The sequence below is a fragment of the Taudactylus pleione genome, unplaced genomic scaffold (genome assembly GCF_031769625.1).
Source record: "Taudactylus pleione unplaced genomic scaffold, aTauple2 ptg000248l, whole genome shotgun sequence".
Taxonomy (NCBI): domain Eukaryota; kingdom Metazoa; phylum Chordata; class Amphibia; order Anura; family Myobatrachidae; genus Taudactylus; species Taudactylus pleione.
In genome coordinates, this window is record NW_028284650.1 from 1707650 (window position 1) to 1733691 (window position 26042).

General features: G+C 47.1%; 1 protein-coding gene across 1 annotated transcript in view; it reads left to right on the forward strand.

The window, feature by feature from the left end:
- Positions 1-20266, forward strand: part of RAVER1 (ribonucleoprotein, PTB binding 1) — a 47132-nt gene extending 26866 nt beyond the window's left edge. The window contains exons 9-14 of the mRNA XM_088479860.1: positions 1721-1814; positions 1901-2019; positions 2309-2386; positions 4280-4414; positions 5928-6011; positions 18321-20266. Of these exons, the coding sequence (XP_088335986.1) occupies positions 1721-1814; positions 1901-2019; positions 2309-2386; positions 4280-4414; positions 5928-6011; positions 18321-18467 (657 nt within the window). The 3' untranslated portion in view covers positions 18468-20266. The remainder of the gene's footprint in view (positions 1-1720; positions 1815-1900; positions 2020-2308; positions 2387-4279; positions 4415-5927; positions 6012-18320) is intronic.
- The last annotated feature ends 5776 nt before the right edge of the window (positions 20267-26042 follow it).

The following is a 26042-nucleotide window of genomic DNA, read 5'->3' on the forward strand; positions in this document are numbered from 1 at the left end:
GTGCCTGTGGCCGGGGGCGGGGTATGGAGGGGGACGGACCCAGGTGCATCCTGGGAGCAGCAAAGCTTTGGCTGCGTGGTGCCCGTGGATCCAGATCCAGCTATACCCCCAAGGTCAACCCTGTGGACCCTATGGACTTCGTAAAAACAGAGATAACAAAGGTAAGTTCTTACCATATCTCTTGTTATTTGGTTTAAACCAGTTTTTTATTTTTTGCATTGTTTTTAATGAAACTTGAATCCTGCTCATTATATTAATACTGTGAAACTTTCTATGTATTAGAAAGCATTAGAACATGGTTGCTCAAGGTTTCTAACAGTAACAATCCAATGTTAGGATTTTGTATCTCATCAAAAGAGCCAGACTAAGGCCCGTATTCAATTTGAGGCGAAAAGTCCAGACTTTTGCGCCTGTTTTCCAGGCGGATAAGTATCACGCGCGTGCCCGATTATCCCTGTATGCATTTCCTATGGACGCAAAAACTGGACCCGGCGAAACTTGAAGCAGCGAAGAAATTTAATTTTCGGGAAATCGTCCTTGACTCCCCCTAAAGATGTCCAGACATGAGGGATCACTATGGGTACCCCAGTGTTTACCTGCAGAAGGGAAGTCGGGTTTTTAAATAGCCGCGGCAGGTGCATAAATGCGCCTGTGATGAATAGCATTTAGGATTTTTTTTTTCATGGGGAAATAACTATGGCCATCAAATTTGGGGTACATGAAAATGGGTGCAAGCATATTTTTAAGTCCCTTAAATGATTTTTAAAAATTATTCAAAAATGCACCTGCTGCTACTCCCGCAATGAAGAAAACACCTGCCGCATACTTTGGAAGCCCTCTGGAACCTATTTCGCTACTTTAGGATTTGGTCCCTCTTATTTTTTATTTTAAGCCTGCACCCCTAAACCCAAATTCTGCACTTTTTTTTTTTGCCAGCTTAAGGCTGGAGAAAACTTATCCCCATTTTTTTTTTTTTAAAACAGATTTTTCGCATCGGCGCATAGTCTTTTGTAATTGAATACGGGGATAATTACAATAGGCGAAAATGATGTCGTCATTGTTGCCTGTAATTGAAAGGAAGACTTAGGCCCGTAATCACTCATCTCAGTAGGACTGAAGGTTTTTAACTGAAATGAACATGAAAGAGAAACACCTCATGGTTGAATCTCAATGTATTGCCTCTTTAATGTGTTGGAGTTGTTTACCCTTTAAGATTGTGAATGTTAGTTGTAGTTTTCCCCTGTCCTATAGGAATGTTAGGGGAGGATTTTGTGGAGTATTAGCTGATGCTCGGCAGACTTGGTACTTCTGATCTTGTTCACCCTCTCTATTTCAAGTGTGTGTGTGTATGTGTGTATTTACTGTATTGGTTCAACTCAAATGAAGGCTACAATAATGTGGAATGCCATTGGGATTTCCTTTATAATAGGCTTTTTTTTTTTTTTTTCTCTCTAAGTAGTCATGACACCATGCCTGCGTTGGTTTAAACCAGCCTCTGATTTATTAGTCGGGTAGTTCATATTACTGGCAGTTGTGATGTCTTTACTGACAGGTGATTACTGGGGTGGGCGGCAGGGTTGCCTGTTGCTCATTCCCCAGGCTTTGGACCTTGCAATAGTGCTATAGAAGTGTAGGCTACATCCTTTTGCCATGTGTATAGTCATCTTATATTCTCTTGGGCTGTTTTAATTCTTTTAGTAACAATAATGATGTATTACAGATGTCCCTCCTCGGTGAGCCCCCCAGGGATCTGAACATTCATTCTGGTCCTTTCATGAACTTCCATGGCCAAATGCCCAGCACAGGATCAATGTGTAAGCACATGGCTAGGGAGAACAAGGGTATTGTGAATTAAACATAGGACCTAGGAGTGATCTGACACCTGTTAAACCTTCTCTAGGTGCAGCTAGTAAGCAGGTATCTTACAAGCACAAAGCATCAGGAAGCCGGGTACCCCTCGCCTCCTTGCAGAACTCGATGCTAACGCCTACTGAGGGCTATCCCTTTGACTTCTCAATGGTGAGTGCTGATCTGGGCTTTACATTCAAGAATGTCCAGATGCATGATGGGTGGACAGGCCCTGCAGGACTCCTGCAGACCTAGGTCTCCACTTGTTTAGGCAGCATGTTGATCACTGGTCACACCCTGCCAGTAGGAGTGAGCAGAACAGCACTGTACATGTGCAAGATGTCGGGGTATGTGGCATATATGGGGTTACCTCTGAACTGCCTGTTAAGTATTTGCGTGGAATTATCATTATGTGCTTTCTGCTGTTGAAGTGTAAGCTTTGTGCTTTTTCTTCTACCAGGAGCTGCCCCCTCGTGGGTTTTCCCAGAGCAGGGACCGTGTTGTGCCAAACATGAGTGCCTATGAGACCAGGAATAAGGTAAATGGCCGTACCTACCACTGGAGGCTAAACACATCTTTACTGTTCTAAACATCAACCTTGCCACAAAAGTTTAAATAGTTCTGTCAGTTAACATTTCTGCCTAATGGGTGCCAATACACTGTACACATGCATTATACATGTGTACAGTGTTTTCTATACACAAGCCATGGTGTCCAAAACTATTTATTCATCTACTCATTAACTACTCTACCTGGAAGCACTGGATAGGATGAGACCCCTCCTTAGATCTTCCCATAGCGCACACAACAGGGAGTACAATATATTTATCAACATTTATGCAGTCATGATTTGAATTCATGACAAAGACCCTATCATTGTGGAGTTTCATTCCACTATGCTAGAATAAAGAGACAGCACCAGATCTTAGATGTAGGAATAGTGTATTAAACAATTGCTACCAGGCTTTCTGAAACGTCTGTGCTGCCTCTTTATTCCGGTATGGTGGAATATGTATATACAGCATGTGCAATGGCTTAGTTTACTCTGTATGGAATAATACTAAAGTCTGAGCAGTACATCTTTAGCTAGGCTGTCCATAGAAAGTAGAGATTCGCTTCTAGTTGTCTGTACCCTTGTCTATTACCAGTGTTCTCCCAGAATTTTTTTCCAGCCGAGTGGCATCAAAAAGTAGCCGAGTGGGGGCCTTCGTAATTATGCGCACCGGGAAAAGGGGTATCTCCCTTACCGATCCAGCCCAACAGGTCTCGGACTGCTCCCCCACTGGCTGTCAGTCAAAAGTGCCCATTATGCAGTGCCCATTATGCAGTGCCCCCTGTAGTTTTCCCCTTTATGCATTGCCGCTGTAGTTTAGCTTTGCCCTTATGCAGTAACCCCAGGCTGAAGTAGTGCCCCCAGACAGGCCCCTTATGCAGTACCCCCAGGCTTAAATAGTGTCCCCTATATAGTGCCCCCAGTAGCGGCCCCCCCTCTAATACAGTAACGTATTCTCACAAAAGAAAATAAAATAGACAACTTACCTGATCCCCGCTCCAGCTGCTGTCGGCTGCTTCTAGCCCGCTCTGCACTATGGGAGAGACGTCATGACTTCTCTCCCATCAACCACTGCGGGGGGAGCCGGAATGGGAGCTCATGAGTGAGCTCCAGCCGGCTCCCTCCGTGGCCACAGCAGCCAATCAGTCTGTATGACTCATTTGCTGGCTGCGCTGCTATGACAAACACACAGCTGCCGCTGGTGGCTGTGTTTTTCTGTAGGGCAGACCGCTACTCACTGCGGTCTGCCCTACACTTGTGGGATACTAGCGGCAGGTGCGGGCCCCGGTGCAATGCATCGGCTGCACTGCCGATGTTAGTGTCGGGCAGTGGGGGATTTTTACCGGGTGGACCGCCCGACAAAGCTTGGGGAGAACACTGTATTACGTTGTACCAGTCTCCTACATAGTGGTTGAAGGGGGCAGGACCAACATTCATGGGAATGCAGCCAGTCCCTTCACCAGGAACAGGCCTCAGTGATCGCTGTGTCTATGGAATTATTATTTTCTTTCCATCCCAGATCATGTAGCCTGTCTGGTGTAGCAGATTGCAGTGTGTGTATGCATTATGATGAGAAATGTCTGTTTCCCCATATCGGCAGCAGTTTGACTGGTCTAAGTCCTCAAAGCACCTGAACGCCCAGGTTTTAAGGATATCCATAGTTGAGCACAAATGGTTAAATCAATACTTAGGAACAAATTAAGTCACCTGTGCCCAAGCATGGTATCCTCAAATCCTGGACCATTAGGGTGCCTTAAGTACAGAGTTTGGGAACCTCTGATCTAAGCATAGATGGTACCTGTAAAATGTTTCTTATATCCTAAAATAAACCAAAGGAGAAACCTTACTGTGATATTTACACTACACTTTCCCCTACAGGTCTCTCCTCCTTCTGGGTTCCGGGAGAGGAGTAGCAGTATGCCTGCTCCTCTGCCTCCATACAGTGCGGGATCCCTTTCCTCCTACTTCACAAGTGGCTTGCATGCTGGACTCCAGCAGACACACCTGAATAAAGTGAGAACCTCTCTTCCCTGCTACCCACAGTATGCCCTTATCTGGTGCAAGTTGTAAATCCCCACTGTGATAAACTCTGTAAATATGTTTGGTGTGATTTATTTAGCATCCAGGGTATCGTATTCTACTGCTAGCTGCTCCTTTTTAATATATTGTAAAGTTTTGCACTCCCCTCCCCTCCACTCCATATCCTTAGATGGGAGATCCATTGTCAACTTCCACCAAGGTGTTGAATCCTGCTAGGCCTACAGAGCCCTGGGCTCCAATTTGAACGCTGGGTCAGATGTGGGTCGGATCAGCAAAGGCTTTCATAGTTAGTGGCAGCATTGGGTTTTCAGTGACTGCTGATGGGGTGTCTGCACCCTGCCTCCTCCTACTTTCCTTACCTATTCCAGCTGTTCAGCCTATACTGGTGCTGTGCCAGCAGCTTCTGCTCTCCTACATGTCCCCAGCTGCAGGGTAGTCTCTAGCTGGGTTGGGATTGCAGCTGTATGTTTTACTGTTGATCTTCGTCTGTTTGTACTGTGTGTGTGCTTTTCATTTTGTGTACCCCCTGCCTTTATTTCCATGTATGAGGAGTAGTATTTCCATGTCTAGGATTGGTCGGGCTTATGACTTAAGTAAAATTACATCCTAAGTTGCCAAATTCCTTCTGCTCAGTTTACAAGCCGGACAGTCACATGACTCGTATACCTTCAGGGGATGCCACTGGCCTGGGTGAACTCTATCACATTCTGTGAGAGGGCCCAGTTCCCTTCAGAGTAACTCAGAGTTAAGGTTTGTGTTTGTGGAACCAGGTGGGCCTCATACATGATGGGGTTCGTGTGTAGGGAATTTAATAATTTGAAATAAAGCTATACCTGTCTAATGTCTATAGTGTAGACCAGGGGTCTTCAACCCGTGGCCCGCGGAGCTCTGTCATGTGTCCCGCCGACCGGAGGGAGCTGTTCCACCTCACTCCTGAGCTCTGGCACCTGCAGTGTCTGCAGTGCACTATGGGAGAGATGTCATGACGTCTCTCCCATAGTTCAGACAGAAGAGTAGCAGATGCGGGGGTTTAAGGTTAAGTAGTAGATTTTTATTTTTTTTGTAAGCAGCTTCACTATTGGGGGGGCACTTCCACTACTGGGGACACTGCATAAGGGGCATTACCACTGTGGGCTCTACATAAGGGGCGTTTCTATCGGGGGCACTGAATAAGGGGTACTACCACTACTGGGTGCACTGCATAAGGGGCATTGTATTAGAGGCACCACTACAGTGAGCATTGTGTATAAGGGGCACTGCTGTGTGTCATACGTGACTATGTGGTGTAATGTGAATTGGTTGAATCAAGATTGTGCTACTGTCTGGTGTATAGCTTAGTGGCCCTCGGGCTTCATTGAATTTTTTAATGTGGCCCATACTGATTAAAAGGTTGAAGACCAAGTAAAATGATTGTCCTTATGAGAGTTATTAGAAGTCTGTGCTTTTACATTGTGAGGCTAGTAGTAAATGATGTGATGTTCTGCAGGCGGTGGGCATGCTTCCGAGTAGCCCTGGGGGAGTCCTTCTGGAGTATGAGGATCAAGGTCTAACATCAGGAAGCTCATGTAAGGTAAGAGCTGCCTCCCCTTTTCTTCACAACAGGGGGGTCTCTAATAACTGTCTGTGTAGGAATCTAAACGGGTAATGGAAAGTGCTTCCAAACTTATTTTATTTTAAATGGCTATGCAAGGCTTTTGTTCTGCATGTCTGGCTAGTATTTGGGGATATATTGCTTTTGCAGCTGTGCATAACCCGAGTCATTAAAGGTTATTGAAAACCTGTGTGTTGACCCTGGCAATATAGTGATCTTCCCATGTGTGTGGTTTTCTTCTTCAGGGTCCATAGGCTCCACAGGGAGACCGTGGGGTGTAGGTTGGATCTGGATCCCGGGCACCACGCAGTTAAAGCTTTAGCTCCCAGGATGCACTGGTTCATCCTCCCTATACCTCACTCCACCCCCCCGAGCCAGAGGCACCTAAGTTTACGTTGGTAACCGGCCGTGGTCAGGTCACTGTTTACGCAAGGGGAGCTGTTTAGCAGCCCCAAAGCTAATTTTATTTCTACTTCAGGGTCCATAGGGTATCCACAGGATACCTTGGGTGTAGGTGATGTCAGGCATCGGGCACCATAGAGTTAAGTTTCAGCCTCCCAGGATGCACTAGGGTCCCCCTCCTATACCCCACCCCTGAGCCAAGGCATCTCAGTTTAGTTTGGTGCCCTCCCGGAGTCGGATGCACCTGTTAGAGGGGGGCTATGAAGAGCCCCTGAAGTTTCTTCAATGCAGCTGTGGCTGCACATCTGGAAGTACAGCATGGACAGTCAGTTCTGACGTCCATGCTGTCTTCCCTACACCCCCGCCGGTACCAGAACGCCGGTACTGATCCGGGGATGCTAGTAGGCATCTGGGGTCACAGCTAGCGGTGACCCCAGATGTTCAGGACCATGGCCGGAATCAAGGGGGACAGCAAGGTAAGCAGCGGGGTCCCGCGGTGGGTCCCCGCTGATACATTGTCCAGAGTCCCCAGGCAGGGGGCTCCCTGGGGACTGGCTGCAGCGTGGAGCCAGGTTCTAACCTGCGCTTCCACTACCCCCCTGGGACAGCAGGACCGCGGCAGAGCGTTAGCGCTGCGGCATCCCAGGGGTTAAATGCATGCCAAGGGAGCGCGCCTTCCCTGTCTCACAGCCGGCGCCTCCCCCGCTGCACACAGTCCTCTCTGCACACGCCAACTGGCCCTGTGGCATCGCTCCTCCCCCAGGCCGGCCTCCTTTCTGCTCCTCGGTGGCCATCTTTGCTGGAAGCATGGTGAGCGCTGCTGGACGCTGAAGGACGGTGACATCGCGGTCTGGGTTCCCCTGCATACCTCTCCTCCGTTGAATTAAGGTCTGTGTATGCAGCGCTGTGTCCTACCAGGCTCTGAGTCTGCATAGTTGAGGATCAGCGCTGATAGTGCAGGAATTGATTTCTTTGCATTGTATGTGACCTATGCTAGCGTCTGCTGCCTGTACTTCATTTTCTATCTGTCAGCATTTAACTGTCCCTGTTCTTTTTGCTAAAGCCCTTGCGGTACGGTGCTTGCAGGGTGGTCTCACATTATACTAACGAGTATCAGTGAGAGGGGTCACATACTTACCATTATGTCTGAAAGTGATTTTCCTCTCCAGCTTTTATGTACTACATGCAAGGTACCTATAGCGGAGGGGGACGGTAGTGCGGAGGGACTATGTCGACTGTTTTATTCATTGACGCGACCGATTACGGTCACGGCTCCGGTACAGGAGCCGCCCAGGGCTTGTTTTGCTAAAGCGCTTACAACCCTCGTGGGCCAGTTAGCTCCGCAGCCTGCCTTCACTCAGATGGGTTTGTCCCAGCAGTCAGTGGTGTCGTCACCCATGCAGGGGTTCCCGAGACAACTAATGGTACCCCACAGTCTCCCTGTTTCCCCTCCTCAGGTCTCTCATGAGCCTGCGTGGGTTAATTCGTTAACAAGCTCTGTACAGCAGTTGTCAGAAGTGTTGCAAGGGGAGTCTGTGATGCGGCCGGTGGCGTCTGTCTGCTCCTTATGAGGACGACGACGGGACGACCAACGATAGGGAGATTCTGGATCTTTCTGACCAGGAACCTTCCCGTCCTAAAGAGTCGGACGCTAAGTCTAAGGTGTATATACCTGGCCTTATTCGTGCAGTCCGTTCTGCTTTAGTTATTGAGGATGAGGAGCCTCCAGTACCAAAGTCCAAATACGCCTTTTTCAAAGATGTTAAAGGAGATACCACAGTGTTTCCTCTTTCGGGACAATTAGTTGACCACCTAGAGGAAGCGAGGAAACAGCCAGGCAAACGATATCAGCCTCAAAGGCGTTTAGCAGTGGCGTTTCCGTTTGCGGACCATTATTTTGCCAAGTGGGAATCCCCTCCACAGGTGGATTCTCATGTGACACACCTTGTCCGTAGTGCCACATTACCCATGCCATCCATATCCTCCCTTAAGGATGCTACGGACCGCAAGGTGGAGATCTGCCTGAAGTCCGTTTATTCCCTTGCGGGGGGGGCAGCGCGGCCAGCTATGGCCATTTGCTGGGTTGCCAGAGCTATGGAACGCTGGGCTGATACGTTGGAGGCGTCCGTCGATTTCGACTGAGCAGACGGAGTTGATCGGCAATCTCCGGGATTCGGCCACTTATATCAACGAAGCGGCCTTGGATATTAGTACCCTGGCGTCTCGAATTTCTACGGCAGCTGTGGCTGCTCGTCGCACCTTGCGGTTGCGATCCTGGAAGGCGGACGCTGATTACAATCAGGGTTTGGAGGCATTGCCTTTTAACGGAGAAGTTCTCTTCGGTCTGGACCTGGACAAGATTGTAGCCACGCTGGCGGCAGCTAAATCGGCATGTCTTCCGTCGGCTGCTGTTCCTTCTCGTTCAGATACTCCGTCCTTTCGGCCTTATAGGGCCCAGGGCAGGCCTAAGGCACAGTCCTTTCCCCGACAGGCTGGCCCCAAGAAATCGGCCAAGCCCCGGAAGCAGGCATGGAGTACCAGACGTCTGGCCCCTAAGTCAGATGACAAGCCTGCGGCCTGACGGTCCGGGCCTCCCTTTGGGGGATCCCAAAGTGGGAGGCCGCCTGCTGCAGTTCGCCCGGTGTTGGTCGGTCACCACGACAGACACTTGGGTTCTCGAGGTGGTCTCACACGGGTATGCCCTCTCCTTCCGGCACAGACCCCCGGCTCGATTCTTCACCACGGGTCTACCATCAGACCAGAACAAAGCCACGGAGCTGCGGAAGGTTTTGCACACTATGCTCCAGGCTAGAGTTATAGTGCCTGTTCCATTCTCCCAGAGGGGCCAGGGTTTCTATTCCAATCTCTTTTTGGTGCAGAAACCCAATGGGTCGTTTCGTCCGATTCTCAATCTCAAAGCTCTCAACAAATCTTTGCGGGTGCCGAAGTTTCGGATGGAGACTCTACGGTCCAACATTCTGGCGCTGGAACCGGGGGACTACATGGTGTCATTGGACATACAGGACGCTTACCTGCATGTCCCTATTCTTTTGCGCCATCAGCAGTTCCTCAGGTTTGCAATCCGCAGCGACCACGTTCAGTTCCGGGCGTTACCTTTTGGCCTGGCAACAGCACCATGTGTTTTCACCAAGGTGATGGAATCCATGGCGGCTTCCCTGCAGCTGCAGGGAGTCCGCATGTTGCCGTACTTGGACGACCTTCTCTTAGTGGCAGGCTCTCCGGAGCTCCTTCTCCGCCACTTGGACCTGAACATTGCACTACTGCAACGGCACGGCTGGTTGATAAACTGGCAGAAGTCCACCCTGATCCCGTCTCAGCGGATTCTGCACCTCGGAGCCTTATTGGACTCGGGACAGCAAAGGATCTTTGTGACTGGGGAAAAGATCTCTGCCTTACAGTCGAGGGTGCGCAGTTGTCTGCAGAGCCGCCGGGTGTCTCTGCACTCGGCGATGAGGTTACTGGGCTCCATGGTGTCGGTATTCGACCTGGTGGAATATGCCCAGTTTCACTCCAGACCTCTGCAGCACCTGATCCTGTCCAAATGGATTGGACTGCCTCAGTCTCTAAAATCCCAGACGATAGTGCTCACTCCGGAGGTTCGTCTGTCCCTTGCCTGGTGGTTGCAGACGACCCATCTCAACAAGGGTCGTCCGTTCTGGGTGGCGAATTGGGTCCTGTTGACAACTGACGCCAGTCTTTTTGGGGCTGGGGAGCAGTTTCGGGTCCACACTTGTTCCAGGGCAGGTGGACACCGGCAGAAGCAGAGCTTCCAATAAACATCTTGGAACTCCGAGCGGTCTTCAATGCTCTCCAGCAGGCACATCGGGTTCTCCGAGGTCGCCCAGTGCAGGTCCAGTCGGACAACGCTACCACCGTGGCCTACATAAACCGGCAAGGAGGAACCCGAAGTCGGGCGGCTCTCGTGGAGGTGTCTCGGATCCTGGTATGGGCGGAGCGCAATCTTCCGGCCATATCAGCTTTCATCCCGGGAGTGCTAAACTGGGAGGCGGACTTTCTCAGTCGCCAGGACGTTCATCCAGGGGAATGGTCCCTGCACCCGGACGTTTTTCAACTGCTGGTGGACAGGTGGGGTCTTCCAGAGATCGACCTCATGGCGTCCCGGCACAACAACAAGTTGCCGGTGTACAGGTCTCGCACAAGAGACGAAGAGGCGTCTCTGGTGGATGCTCTGTCCGTCCGGTGGACGTTCCGGTTTGCTTACCTCTTTCCTCCGGTTTCCCTTCTTCCACGGGTAATCTGGAAATTCAAACAGGAAGGAGGGACGCTCCTGTTGATAGCTCCCGCATGGCCCAGACGGCACTGGTTCTCAGACCATCAGGGTCTGTCCGTGGACAGTCCTCTACGCTAACCGCTCCGACCGGACCTTCTGTCACAGGGTCCTTGTTTTCACCCGGACCTGTCTCGGCTGTCTTTGACGGCGTGGCTATTGAGACAGCCATGTTAAGGTCCAGGGGGTTTTCCAGCTCTGTAGTGCGTACCATGGTAAGAGCTCAGAAACCGTCTTCCGCGAGAATATACCATCGCGTGTGGCATACGTTCTTCCAGTGGTGTCGACCGAGAGGTTATGCACAGCGGGAGTTTCGTCTGTCTCGGGTACTCTCCTTCCTACAAGCGGGACTAGACCATGGGCTTCGCCTTGCTGCTTTGAAGGTGCAGGTTTCGGCCCTGTCTGGTTTCACCGTAGGATTGCTACAATCCCTGATGTGCGCACCTTTATGCAAGGTGTTCTGCGAATTCAGCCGCCATTTTTTCCACCTGTGGCGCCTTGGGACTTGGCTGTGGTCCTGAGTGCTCTCCAAGGACCGCCGTTTGAACCACTGGGCTCAGTGGATCTTAAATGGCTAACAGCTAAGACTGTTTTCCTTCTGGCCATAGCTTCGGCCAGACGTTTTTCTGATTTAGGGGCTCTCTTGTAGACCCCCCTTTCTTGATTTTTCATGGGAACAGGGCAGTGCTACGCACTCATCCTGAATTTCTTCCCAAAGTTGTTTCCCAGTTTCATGTTAACGAGGAAATAGTTGTTCCGGCCTTTAACTCACCAGGCCTTTCAGTGGGTGAGGCCACTTTGGATGTTGTGCGGGCCTTAAGGACTTATGTTGACCGCACTTCTTCGTTTAGGAAGTCGGACGCCTTGTTTGTCCTCTATGGCTTCCGTAAAAAGGGTTGGCCTGCTTCAAAGCAAACTTTGGCAGCCTGGATCCGTATGGCTATTTCTGAAGCTTATCTTCATGAAGGCCTGCCGGTTCCTCCTTCTGTGAAGGCTCATTCCACTAGATCTGTGGGTCCTTCGTGGGCAGCTCAACGTGGTGCCTCTGCAGTCCAGATCTGCAAGGCTGCTACATGGTCCTCTGTCCATACCTTCGTGAGGTATTACAGGTTTGACACCTTCGCCTCTCAGGATGCTTCCTTCGGGCGGCGGATTCTTCTTTCAGCACAGGAGCGTCCCCACCCTTAAAGGATACTGCTTTGGGACATCCCCAAGGTTTCCTGTGGATACCCTATGGACCCTGAAGTAGAAAATATGAGATATGGTAAGAACTTACCCTTATCTCTATTTCTACGAAGTCCATAGGGTTCCACAGGACTCCCGCCCTGTCGCACCTGTGCTGCAGATGGGCTTTGCTCTGGTCACCGGTTTTTCTGTCTCCCTCTGGTGAGAATGTGATTCTTGTGTGTCCAGATCTTTCTTCTCTCTCTTCCTTCTTCTCCTCCGGCCTATGGCTTGGTACCTAACTGAGATGCCTTGGCTCGGGGGTGGGGTATAGGAGGGGGACCCTAGTGCATCCTGGGAGGTTGAAACTTAACTCTATGGTGCCCGATGCCTGACGTCATCACCTATACCCAAGGTATCCTGTGGAACCCTATGGACTTCGTAGAAATAGAGATAACAAGGGTAGGTTCTTACCATATCTCATATTTTTTTGATTTGGATAGTTTTTCCCTCCATTAGAGTGCGCAGCAGACTGTCCATAGGACGTCTGTGCTGCCACCCCAGCTCCGCAACACCATTACCGATCTAGGGATCTCAGTGGGACCCTGTGGTCTGTGCTAGCCGGGCCCCGCACGACAACCCGGACTGCGGCTGGATGTACGGGGGCCTGGTTAGGCGGGTCACCGCTTGCGGTGACCTACGTATTAGCAGTCCTACCTCCGGTCTCAGGGGACAGATTGAAGGTGCGGACTGTGGAGGCAGGCACCCAATACCCTGCGCTCCACTAGACCACCAGGGACTTTTTTTATGGTGAGGGAGCCAGCATCCCGGGGGTTAATTATCAGCCAAGGGAGACTGCCTTCCCTGTTTAGTGGCTCCTCAGCTCAGAGCGCCTTTCCACGGCAGTCTGGCTTTGCTGAGCTGTTTCCTCCTGCGGGCACACCCCCTCTGAGGTCTCCAGCAGCTGTATTCTCTTGGACGGTGCACTCGCAGATCTCTCAGGACAGCGCGTGTTCCAGTCCCCCTGCACACCCCTTGGGTTGATGTATGCAGCACTATAGCCTTCCCAGACACTGAATCTGGGCAGTTAATTGTAGTGCCACTTTGCAGTATACCTTCTGTGTTGTATGTGACTTATGGTAGCGCTGCCTGTTTGTGACTATTGTTCCTGTCAGCATATATCTATACCTTTCCTAAAATTCTGCCCTAATACAATTTGGTTAAGGTGGTTCTTTTAACTCTCATATAAAAGATATTTGTGAGGTCTGACACATACTGTTGTGTGCTGCACTGTGACACTTTGGTAAGCCCTTTACCTAAATATGTCAGACAGGACCAGTGTGTCGCATACCTAGGCAGTGACTCCTGCAGCTTATCCAAGCATCAGTCAGGACCTGTTTTTTCCTCGGACTATTCCCTTAACATACAGATATATTTAGGGGTTTTCCTGTGCCTCACATTTATAGAACTAAGTATTTGTGAGGTTTTGTCGCACTGTGCCATATTTGGGCTGTGTGCTACTGCTGCTTACCAAGGCATAAGAAAGGACCAGTATACTGCTTCCTACTAGTATTTTACATACACGGTGGTTGCATTATACCCAGTGCCATATTGTGCCATTTACTCTCTAGCTATGTCTAGCAAAGGCAGGAGTATTTACAGGCATCTGCCCCCTAGCAGATCCAGCTGTAATTCCCCCGATGGACATTATGCCCACTTTGGTGTTGCCACATCAAGTTCAGGCGATACAGGTACCTCCTGGTCCCCCCACCATGGGAAGATGTACTCTAACTCAGTGCAGAGTCTGATGGCTACATTTAATACCTTTCAAACCATATTGCAAGTTGGGAAGCCTTTACCCAGTAAACCCTTACCACGTCCTGTGTTATCGTCACAGTCCACACACAGATGCTGATCTCCCTGACTCCCCTCTGTAGTAGGATGAGAGTTGGTTATAAATTTAATATTCCTGCCTTGGTGTGAGCTGTCAGATCCATCTTAATGGAAGATGACGACCCAGTCCCTAAATCCAAGCACCCTCTGTTTAAATGACAAAGTAGCTTTCAGCAGAATTCCCTCTAACGGATCAACTAGCTGAACACATGGCTGCAGCCTGGTAAGAGGTTTCAACCACAAAAATGTCTGACCTAATGTTATCCTTTTCCTGCGACTCATTGGGCAAAATGAGTTGGATTCCAATATTCTGTGTTAAATTACAAGCGCTATGTTGCCTATTACTACAGTTTCTTCCTTTTTAAAAGTTGCAAGGTGGAAGCTTGCCTGAAATTGATGTACTCTTTCAGGGCTGTTGCCGTCCAACCAGTGCTATTGCATGGGCGGCTAACGCTATAAGAAAGCTGGGCTGATTCTATTGAGGGCTAGTCCTTTCCTAGGCAGTCTGCCTCAACGAGGGCCGCCATACCCAGAACCAAGCAGACCTTGAACACCAGACGCCCTGCTTCTAAACCAGAGGATAAACCCTCAGCCTTAACCATCTGGGGGTTCCCAGAGTGGGAAGCAGACTTCTTCGGTTCGCCAAGTGCTGGTGTCTAAACACCACGGATACTTGGGTAAGAGAAGTGGTCTCTCACGGGTACCCCCTCTCACTACTCAGACAGCCCCCCCACCAGTTTTTCTACACTGGTGGGGGGGGGGGGCTGTCAAGGCCTTACAAATCCTGAAAGATATACAGTCCTTGCTGCAAGCAGGGGTAATTATGCCTGTCCCACCATCTCAACCAGTGACTTGTTGTTCTACTCTTTCTGGTTCAGAAGCCGAATGGGTCTCATCTGTCTACCCTACGCTGGGGAACTGGTAGTACCGCTGGATATTCAGGACGCGTACATACATGTACCTTTGACGTCCTCTCAACAGCGTTTTATCCGGTTTGCTATACTACATCAACACTTTTTCACACAACTTCAGGCTCTGCTCTTTGGACTGTCATCAGCTCCACGGGTGTTTATCAAAATTATGGCTATCACAGCGGCCCACCAGTGTGGTCTGGGTATCCGACTGCTACCATATCTGGATGACCTCCTGCTCTTAGCGGGTTCCCCAGAGGTGCTCTAAAGCCATTTGCAACTAACCATTGCTTTCCTTCACAAGCACGGATGGTTGGTCAACTGAAACATTTCCTCCCTGAATCCCTCAATGATTCATCTAGGAGCACTGCTGGATTCTCAGGATCAGAGAATCTTTCTGACATCAGGCAAGATCTCCACACTTCAACTGCAAAGGTGCAGAAGTCTCCAGTCGCTGAGTGTCGATCCACTCGGCAATGCAGGTTCTGGGATCCTTGGTGTCCACCTTTGAATGGTGGAATATGGTCTGTTCCGTTCCAGGACTTTGCTAAGGCTGGTCGTTTTCCAGGTGGAAATGGTTACCCCCATTGGATCGGAGCTCAGAGGATGGTGCTCTCTTCGGAGGTGCATCTGTCTGTCTTGGTGGCTACAGATCTCATTTAACCAACGGCCCCCCGCTTTCGGTTCCTGGACTGGGTAATCCAAACAACGGACGCCAGTCTCCGAGGCTGGGGTGCACTGACTGGTCCGCACTCATTTCAGGCTGTTTGGCAGGGTTGATTCGACTGATGTCAATCAACATATTGGAACTTTGAGCTGTCTACAGGGCCCTCAAACTGGCCCAGCACATACTTAACGGAAAACCTGTACAGGTTCAGTTCGACAATGCCACAACAGTGGCTTACATCAATCATCATGGAGACACTCTGAGTTGGGCAGCAATAACAAGTCGTGTCACATTCTGACATGGGCTTAAGGTAGTTTCCCGGTCATCTCTGCCGTGTTCAGTCCAGGAGTTCTCCAATGGGATGCGGACTTCTTTGTGCATTCCACAGAATGGTTTCTTCTAGAGGAGTTTCAACTCCTAGTGAGCAGAAGGGGCCTCTCAGAGGTGAACCTCATGGCCTCCTGACACAATCACAAACTGCAGGTGTACGGGTCCAGAACAAGAGCTGCCGAAGCAACCTTTGTAGATGCATTTTCAGTGAAGTGAACCTTCCTGTACCGGTTCCCTTAGGTCTCCCTTCTTCCTCGAGTCCTGTGGAAGTTCGAACAAGACCGAGGTACTGTCCGGCTGGGAGGTCCAGCTTGGCCCAGACGTCACTGGTACTCAGACAGCAGGAACGGAGTGGCGATGGAGAGCCTCCGAAGATCTAAGTCCGGACCTGTTGTCTCGGGGTACTTGCCTTTACCTGGACCTGGGTAGTCTGTCTTTGACGGCAGGGCTCTTGAGACATCCCTCCTGAGGTCCATAGGATTCTCTAGCTCTGTAGTCAATGCTATGGTCACATAAGCCAGCCTCTGCTTGGGTCTACTACAGAGTGTGGCGTACATATTTCTATGGCGTCGTACCAGAAGCTACGATCTTCAAGTGTTTAGGAAATCCAAAGTCCTGGCCTTCCTTCAAGCTGGATTGGACCTTGGACCTCGCCTTGTTTCACGTAAAGTGCATGTCTCTCTGCTCTGTCTGTTTGGTTCCAGCGTAGACTTGCTCCACTACCGTATGTCCACACCTTCCTCCAGGGTGTCCGGATTCAACCTGCCTTTGTCCCTCCATTGGCTCCATGGGATTTGTCAGTAGTTCTTCGTGCCCTCCAGGTTCCTCCGTTAGAACCCCTGGATTCTGTGGAACTTAAGTGGTTACAGCGAAGACTTTTTTTTCTTTTTTCTTTTCTTTTTTAATCTTCTGGCTATTGCATTTGCCAGGAGGGTGTCAGAATTGGGGGCGTTCTCTGGTTGTTCCCCCCCCCCCCCCCCCCCCTTTCTGACTTTTCACCAGGACAGGGCTGTGCTTCACGCTCCCCCTGAGTTTCTTCCTAAGGTGGTTTCTCATTTCCATATAAACAGGAAAGTCTACACCCGGCCTTTCAGTCACCAGACCTCTCTGATGTGGTCCGCGCTCTCAGGATTTCTGTGGACCGTACCAGTTCCCTTTTGGAAATCAGTCTCCTTGTTTGTGATCTATGGGTTTCACAAACGGGATGGCCAGCCAATAAACAAACAGTCATACGAATTCATCTGGCCAATCTCTAAGGTTTACACACAGGCAGGCATGCCTGTTCCGGCCTCCGTTACTGCTCATTCTACTCTGTCTGTGGGCCCCTCGTAGGTGGCTTGCCATGGCGCCTCGGCTGTTCAGCTTTGTTCGGCAGCCATGTGTTCTTCCATTCAGACCTTTCTATGGTTCTATGCACTTGATACCTTACTCTCAGGATGCTTCCTTTGGGTGCCGGATTCTCCTCAGTGCAGGAGCGTTCCCACCCTTAAAAGGACTGCTTTGGGACATCCCCAAGGTCACCCTGTGGAGCCTATGGACCCTGAAGAAGAAAATTAGTTATGGTAAGAACTTACCTTTGTTAACTTCGAAGTCCATAGGGTCCACAGGGCACCCGCCCTGATGCACCTGGCTTAATATGGGCTATATTTCTGGTCACCGGTTTTCTGTCTCCTTCTCTGAGAGTGATTCTTGTGTGTTCCAGTCGTCTTTCATCCTCCTCCGGCCTTTGGCTACTTACAAACTGAAGTGCCACTGGCTCGGGGCGGGGTATAGGGAGGATGGACCAATGCATCCTGGGAGCAAAAGCTTTAACTCCGTGGTGCCCGGGATCCAGATCCAACCTACACCCCAAGGTCTCCCTATGGACATCGAAGAAAGAGTGTTTATCAAAGACGTTCTTGCCATAACTCATTTTTGTGACCACTGCTGAAAGGGCCATTAAGAATTAGGATCAGGAGAGAAACTTTGAATAACTGAGCCCATTACCCATTAGGCCAGTCAGTGCGATCAGTTGCTGTAGATCTCTACTGCAACTCTTTGCCCCAAAGTTGGTAGAGATTCTGACCAAAAGTTGAAGCACACTTATCTGCCAGTTACAGTGCTGCTCGCATCTATAGCTGTGAAGTTCTGGCTGCTCCTGTGTTTAACTGATCGTCCCTTTCTTGTCTGCTCACAAGCCCCTCTGAGTGAAAACTGTCATCTGACCTCAATTTCTAATAAGCAATCCCTGGTATCCCTTCCATTTGATAAATTATTTTGTTCTCAAAATAGGTACATTATAGGGGTTAAGAGTACAAGATTGTCTCCCAGACCCCCCCTCCTCCCAACCATGTGATTGTCAACTAATTGGGCATAAATAATTTATTGGAAGTTGTTTTTTTTTTTTTTTTTCTTTATTATAAATAATCAAAAAAAGAATCCTTCATAATGGTTGGAGTTTGGATCACTGGTAAAATGGCACTCCCAGCAGAAAGTTTGTTTTGGCGCATAGGAGAGAATAGATTTTTGGGCACAGTCTCCTATTTTGCAATGTCAAAGCAAAAAAAAAAAATATTATTGCATTTATAAATATATTATGTTTGTTTTATTTTCCTCTTTTTTTTTTTTTATAGACACCCATTGGAGCCCAAAAACGTGGCTTTTCACACTTGATCCCATCACCTGAGCCTAGCCCTGAAGGAGGCTACATCGGGCAGCACTCCCAAGGCCTTGGCGGACACTATGCAGACTCCTACATGAAACGCAAGAGGATATTTTAGCATGCACCAGTTTGCCGACCGACAGCTTCCTACTGGCCACCACAGCAAAGTAACTGGCGGACTGTCTGTTAAATTCTTATGGCTCTTAAATTTTATCATATCTCCAGATTGTACAAATGACCTCCTAAGCTACGAGTGCTGTCTGCCGTCAGTCATGGCACTGACAAATGGGATCACATTTGTGAGAATATCGTGCAGAAGGACAGAAGAGAACTATTGTGCGGATATATATATTTTAAAGTTTGCTGTATTTTATTTAAAGATTTTTAGATGTAATGTATAGTTTAATGCTTCATTTACTTTTGAGTATTTAATATGTCTGTTTTTATTTGTATTTTTATTTTGTCTTGTTTTGTGCTGGTGGATGTTTTTTTTTTTTTTTTTTGTCCCCTTTCTTAGTCTAAGTGTACCTAACATACTACAAACATCAGCACTTTGTATCGGAGTGATCTCTGCACCCTAGTCTGACACAACTTCTGCAGATATACACCTCTTACACCTGCTATAATTGGAATCCCAAATATTTATCATGATGGGTCTAGACCTGACCATCGTGTTCCAGGAACACGATGGTCAGGAGGCTTCGAAAAATTCTATTTTCATTTTACTTCTATATATTGAGGCTTTAAACAGGTTCATGATTGTTTGTTGGTGTCCTTTTTAATTTTTAGGAAATTCTACTCTGCATTTATTTTTGTTTTTGATGAGTACTAGTTGACTTTTAGGGTGGTTGTTGTTGTGCTTTTTAATTGGCAAGATATTTGCTCCTTGCCGAGACATCCAGCAGAGCAAATGGATAAATTGTTTCTTTAATCCACAGTGCTTGAGACTGTTAGACTATCAGCAGTTTGCCTTTAGCACGTGTCTCCCTGGGCAGAGATCCCACTCGCTCCTTAGGCTTCTTGCTGTGTATGTCCTCTATATCGATCGGTTTGCTCTGCTACATTTGTAATTTTTGTATTTGTTTTTTGTAACTAGATAAACTGCTGGATATATTCTTTTGCATAACAAAAGTAAAACCTATATTTATAAAGAAAAGAACGGTTTACATTAATTCACACAGGTGTTATAAGCAGTTTCCTTTTTATATTCTATAATTTCCACAACTTTTTTTTTTTTTTATTTCTTCACCCCTGCACAGTGGCCGTAGCTCCTGCACAGTGGCTCATGTTATGAGTGAAACAATATTTGACCTGTCAAATTACTAGAACCTGGCACCTTGCTTAAGCCCTTTTTAAGTGATGTCATTGTTTCTAGTGCACCAATAGGCTGCTTTCACCTATTGGCTCAGACCACACACTGGCTGCTTCTATCGTGCAGGTGCTGGGTTTCCTATAGGGAATGTTTCAATATGTCTGAGACCACCGGCTTTATGAATGTTTGTTTGGGACAGTGTAGGCCTGTGTTTTGCAGGATCAGGTCACAAGCCTGTAATTTGGCCCTCTTTTCACATCCATCACCTACATGCATCTGATATTCAGTTTACTTTTCCTTACCATGTACTTTCTCTGCTGTTTTACCACTCACTGCTGCACGTTGGGTTAATCACTGTATATTTTCTCTTTGCCTAAATTACACCAAGGGGTTAAAGTATCTTGTAGCTAATACCCCAGTCTATTGATTGTCATCCTACTATAAATTATCTGAGTGCTTTGAGACTATATATCCAAGTCTCTGGTATGATTTCCTCTAGCAGTGCTGTGTCACTGGGCCATTTACTCCTTCCTTCTATTGTGTCAGATTTGTTCTACCTGCTGGAAACTTGAAATGGGTTTTAAGTAAAATTACTTTTTATGAAAGTCCTGTGCATGGGTTTTATTTGTGGTCTGTATTATTGCCTGGCTTTTTTTTTTTTTTAATCCTCAAGCAACGCATACAGTATGCATACTTTCCATCCTGGCTTCAGTAAACTCAATGGTACCATTCTCTTAAAGATGTGAGTTAACTCTTCTAGTGATGTGGCCCCTTTTTGTAGTTGTCTGAATGCCACCGCCCCAGGAATAACCCAGGTCGGTGGCAAAGCCTAAAGGAGATATGTCCTGGGTCTGACCTGGTTTGGAACCTTGTAGCTCTCTCAGGAAGGTACTTTGAGAATTGCCAAGTTTTTCTTGTTGGTGGTTAGAAGAAATGTTCATGCTTCTATTTCACTTTCTTTCAGTTTCAATAAATAGGGATAGTTAATGATGTTGGAAATGTGACTAGCCCAAAATAGGCTCAGCAGCAAATGGGTTAATCACGATTTACCCTATGGGAAATGTATGGTTGTTTCCAGTTTCTGTACAACGACGTTCACTGGCCTTCATTTACAGAACAATAAGATCCAGTTTATCTGTAGTAATCTGAATGGGCAGAGGCTATTCAGACTCAGATTTGTGCCTACACCATTATCTCACCCCAGTCCAAACAGTGTATACTACTGGGTTAGGTTTCCTTCCCACAAAGATGCCCATTTTCTGTTCTGCAACCAGCAAGCAAGGTAGAGGACAACACATTCTACTTTCTCTAATACAGATTAGTAGTGTTTCTAGATGAAGAAACTTTTAATGAAAAGTGAGAGTGATTCCCAACCTCTGTCCTCCAGACACACTAAGTCCTGGTTTTAGTGATATCCGGGCTTAAGCACAGATGGTTAAATCAAAATAACTAAGGTACTAATTAAGTCACCTGTGCACAACTATGGCTATCCTTAAAACCTCGACTGTTAGTGTGCCTTGAGGACCGCGGTTGGGAACCCCTGTTCTAAATCATTGGCAGTAGGGATAATTCCCCTAGTCACCTTTTAACAATATGTTCTAAGTTTGTATTATGAAACTCTCTCAGGTGCAGATATTCACACAATGTTTGAAATACAGGATTCAGTTAGAAATGGCAATTTGCAATAGTCATGGAGGGGTTGTTTGACGTCTACAACAATTGACCTGGGTGAAGAGCATGGAAAAGGGGAGAAACCACTCATGACACTAAAAATGTGATAGCTGGACCATATAGGAGGCTGATAGTGGCCATAAGGAAAGTACTGAAGGCTCTTAAATGGTGTCAAATGTTTGAGAAATAAGTGAGCAAGTGGTTTTTCAGCAAATTAAGGTCATTCCAGCATTTTGGGGTGCAGAAAAATGTAAAATTCAGTGAAAACATTACACAAGTTATTGAAAAGTTGGAATTAACACTTGCCTCCCATTTGTAAGTTCAAAAACCCCTCTCCCATTAATACACCTCCATGTACCTGAAAACTGACATGTCTTTACAGGCCAAATTATGCTATTTAAATCCCTCTAAGTGCATGATTATTGATTGGGAGGGGTGTACTAGTGGTTCTGGACTGTATCCTGACAGTTTTACCTTTTTTATTTTAAAAGATTTCCTTTACCTTTTCACCTGCTCAGGGGCAAGCGCGCACACACACAAAAAGAAAACTGATGTTCCTCAGGGGGAAAAAAAAAAAAAATGCAGGTTTGGAACTGAATTACAAATGGGATTTTCAGTGTGAGAATGACTTGCAGGACCCAAATAGCATCTAACTGAGCTGACCCCTAATTATACCTGTTACAGTTAGAATAGCTGATAAATGACACCTGCGGGAACAACTGCCCTTGCAGGGATGAGGCCATGCCTATGATGCTGGTGGTTATATAGTCACCTGACTTCATGGCAGTCCTAATGTATGGGTTAAATCTAGGTCAGCTAAGTCAGGGGTTCCCAGCCACAGTCTTCAAAGCACCCTAACAGTCCATGTTTTAAGGATAACCATGCTTGGTGACTTAATTAGTACCAGTCTTTTGATTTAAACATCTGTGCTAAACCATGGATATCCTTTAAAACCTGGACCACTAGGGTGCCTTGAGGACCGAGTTTGGGACCTTCTGCCTTACACACTTTCAGCTGAGAGAAGCAGAGCAGGGGGCGTTCTGTTGAAAGCAAACTTATAACCCTTTTTCCAGTTGGTGGAAAACTCAGGTTGATGTGCGCTCACAAGCAATAACCTGTGATTTTGAAGCTGAGTCCAGTCCCCCTGGAAGCTACCCCTGCTAGCGAGCAGAGTTAGTCCTGGGAAGGACCCAGGTAAAGCTCAGTGTAAACAGGTAACCTGGGATCAGTTTACAGCATGAGGAGAGGCACGTTCTGGCGAAAGGACCTTGTCCTCTCCCAGCAATGGCACCAATCCAGGAATAACCCGGATCGGTGCTGCAGTGGAAAAGTGATATGACCCGGTTTAGAACTATGTTCCAAATCTCGGGTCAGACCCTGGACTTAAGTGGAAAAGTGGTAGTAAATAGGAAGAGGATCTGGATAGTCTGTTCTCTCCATGGTGCACTGATCAATGGGACTGTTTTCTATTACTAGAGGTAGTAACCAAAGTATGTAGGTCTCTTGTCACATTTCCACAATAGTGTAATCTTTTGAAACGCTAGTGTGGCTAATGCCATAAGGATGAGTGTGTACACCAGGAGGAGAGTCCTGGGTTGTTTGTAGTTACTCTTACCTAAAATAAAACCTTGGGATTTAGATATAAAAGGAAAAAAAAAAAAAAAAAATCTGTTCTTTTTCTTAATGACCACTGTAAAAGGAAATAGATCTGGATCATTTACTAGGGCTCTTGCTTCATGGGAAAATAGGACACAGGCTTTTTACCCCTGAAATAGATACATTAATAAGCCAATAGTTATACAGGACCTTATAGAGCCACAGCACATGAATACTCTTTATTTTAGTAAAAAATTATGTAAATGGAGAGTGCTTATTGTGCATAAAGGGTTACAAATCTGCTATATGGAATCTGTTGGGGAAAAAGTATAAATTTAAGATTAACCTGTAACAACCAATCAGCTTCTAGCTATCACATTATATAAGTGCATTCTATGATAGGTGGAATCTGTGATTGTTATGGGCAACGTCTCCACTCTAGAAAGTATCATGCATCTCCCCACAAATGCTCTCTAGCAAGAGACTGATCATTTGGATTCCATAACCAAAGTGCATTCAGCTGTAACTAGTTTATCAACAAAACCTGCTATACCATTAACGCTGGGCATACACTATACAATTATCTGTCTGGATGGAATGAAAATCTGGTAATATATGGGAGCAAACACTGGAAAACAGAAAAAAAAAAAAAAAACTGGTCATTCAGACAAATTGGTTAAAACACAAATTTAACCAATTTTTTTTTTTTGGTCTGTGATAAAATCCATATGATAAACTCATTTGCTCCCATACATTACCAGGTTTTCATTCCAACCAGACAGATAATTGTATAGTGTATGCCCAGCATAAGAAACGGAGGTCCACATAAGAATCCAGAAAGTAAAATGCATGTTTCCATAGGTAGCATTGAAGTGGGAGACATATCAAGCCTAATGGTGAATACACATGGTCAGACTTGCTAGATCAATGATGAACGATTTCTGACAGTATTTAAATGAATGAAATCGTCCAAATCTGACTGCACAGTCGATTTCAGATATTGTTGTCTGACATGCGGGCACACGCATCGTTCATCGATATATCATTGACATGCAATGATTTTTTCCAATCGTTCATAGCTTCCAGAAAATCTGACCGTGTGTATGCGCCATTAAAGAGCGATAAAGTGGAGAAGTTTCCCAAAGCAACAAATCGGCTTCCATCTGTCATTTATGTAGCAGTTTTTTTAATTGGCAGTTAGAAGCTGATTGGCTGCTCTGGCAATGCTTTGTACATTTCCCCTAATACAGTGGTTCCCAAGCTTTTTCAAATCACTGCACCCTAGAGCAGGCATTTCAAACTCAAAATACCAACCCGCCCAAATTTTCAAGGTCTTCCTGTAAGATTGCGTGGGCCGCAACAAAATAAAGTCTTGTATGCAATTTTAAAAGGTTTATTGTTAATAAAAACCAATGCAATGCCCCAGTAATGTCCCTACTAGTGCCCCTGATGCAGAGCCCCCAGTAATGCCCCCTCCCAGTATAGAACAGGCCCCACTCACCTGCACAGTACTTTCTTCACGATGGCCGCTGGGCACTGCTCCAGTCCACGCAGTCTTCACTCCCACCGTCCCACGTAGATACTGCCGCTGACTGGATCTAATTAGATCCAGAGTGGCAGACGCATGCTTCTCATCGGGGGTGATGTCACCCACGCGCTGCATCACTGGGAACACTGGCTTCTGATCGCTTTAGAGACCAGCGTTGCCAGCCTTGAATAACATAAACACTGCCTGCTCGGAGCTGAGCTCTGATCAGAACAGGAGTGTGGGCCGCATAATAAATAAAATTATATATATATATATCTCCATACACACCCCCTTACACATATATATACCCACACTGTTGGGCCTCACAAATGGTTTATTCTGGCCGCATTTTTTGAAATGTCTGTACTAAAGTATCAGCACCTTTGGGCCTGGGATATTTTGAGAAACTATGAAACAGAATTCCAAGGATACCAAACAGATAGTGTGTCATAAAGTCAACATCATCACTTCCTTTGATTCTTCAGTATGGGAAACAATTTCCAGTTCATGTGTTACCATTTAGCTCCCCAACGGGCCTGATGCAGTGCTGTACATTATGCACACAGCAGCGGTGTTTGTGCATCTCCAAAGACACAGGATCAGATCAACATCTTAATCATCGGTTTGCAATGTTTGCAGCATCAGCTATTTGAGTAGACCTAAGCTTATTAAGAGTGGCCACATTCTCTGCACTGGAGCATCCAGTAAATCAGCATTGGCAGATGCAGACACTGGCCATGGCACGCTAAGAAAGCTGACCTGTACCAAACCCAAATGGCCACAGACTATCAATCAGGCGGCAGCAAAGGGGACACTGCATGCGATGACACAAACTGCTCCGGACATGCGCTGTACTGCTACCATCAGACATGTACGCGTACACCATCGAGTTTGTGTACTGCTGCATTAGGTACTGCATCTCAGGAAGCAAGGAATTACAGTATGGACATTATTGAAATAATAGGAAAAGATAAAAAAAACTGCACTCAGAAAAACAATGACATCTTACAGGAAAATGGAGAAATCATAAATCCCAACATGAGTCCCCTGACACCTTCTCAACAGCTGCAGTTTCTGGAAATCCAGATAGGCAAAGCACTCTTAAGCCACATATCCACTTAGACATAGAAACAAGAGCACGATTATGACATTGCAATCGTGTTGTCGTTCGTATATCTAGTGCTGTGCCTAGACTGAACATTCACTCGTTCAGTTCAGGCACATCAGTCAGGTTGACCAGCATGTACGGGCGATGATAGATGGCAAAAACGACCAACGGGCATGCACATCACTGGTCATTTTTGTCATTAACATGCCCAATTGCACGATAACTACATCATTACCGTGCAATCGCCTGTCAAAATTGCCTAGTGGATACCCGGCTTTACCCTTAAAAAGATTTAATTCAATCTCGGCTGAGATGCTCTGCGAGCAGATGTCTTAAGCTTTTAGAAAGGTCTTTCTCTTCCACAGGCGTTCGGCATTGCTGCACCCAGACGCACTGTAATCAAACATTGAGATTGCATTTCGGGAACTTTGGATCATCCACTAAATTAAGATATTAGCAGAAATGGGAGTTACCCCTC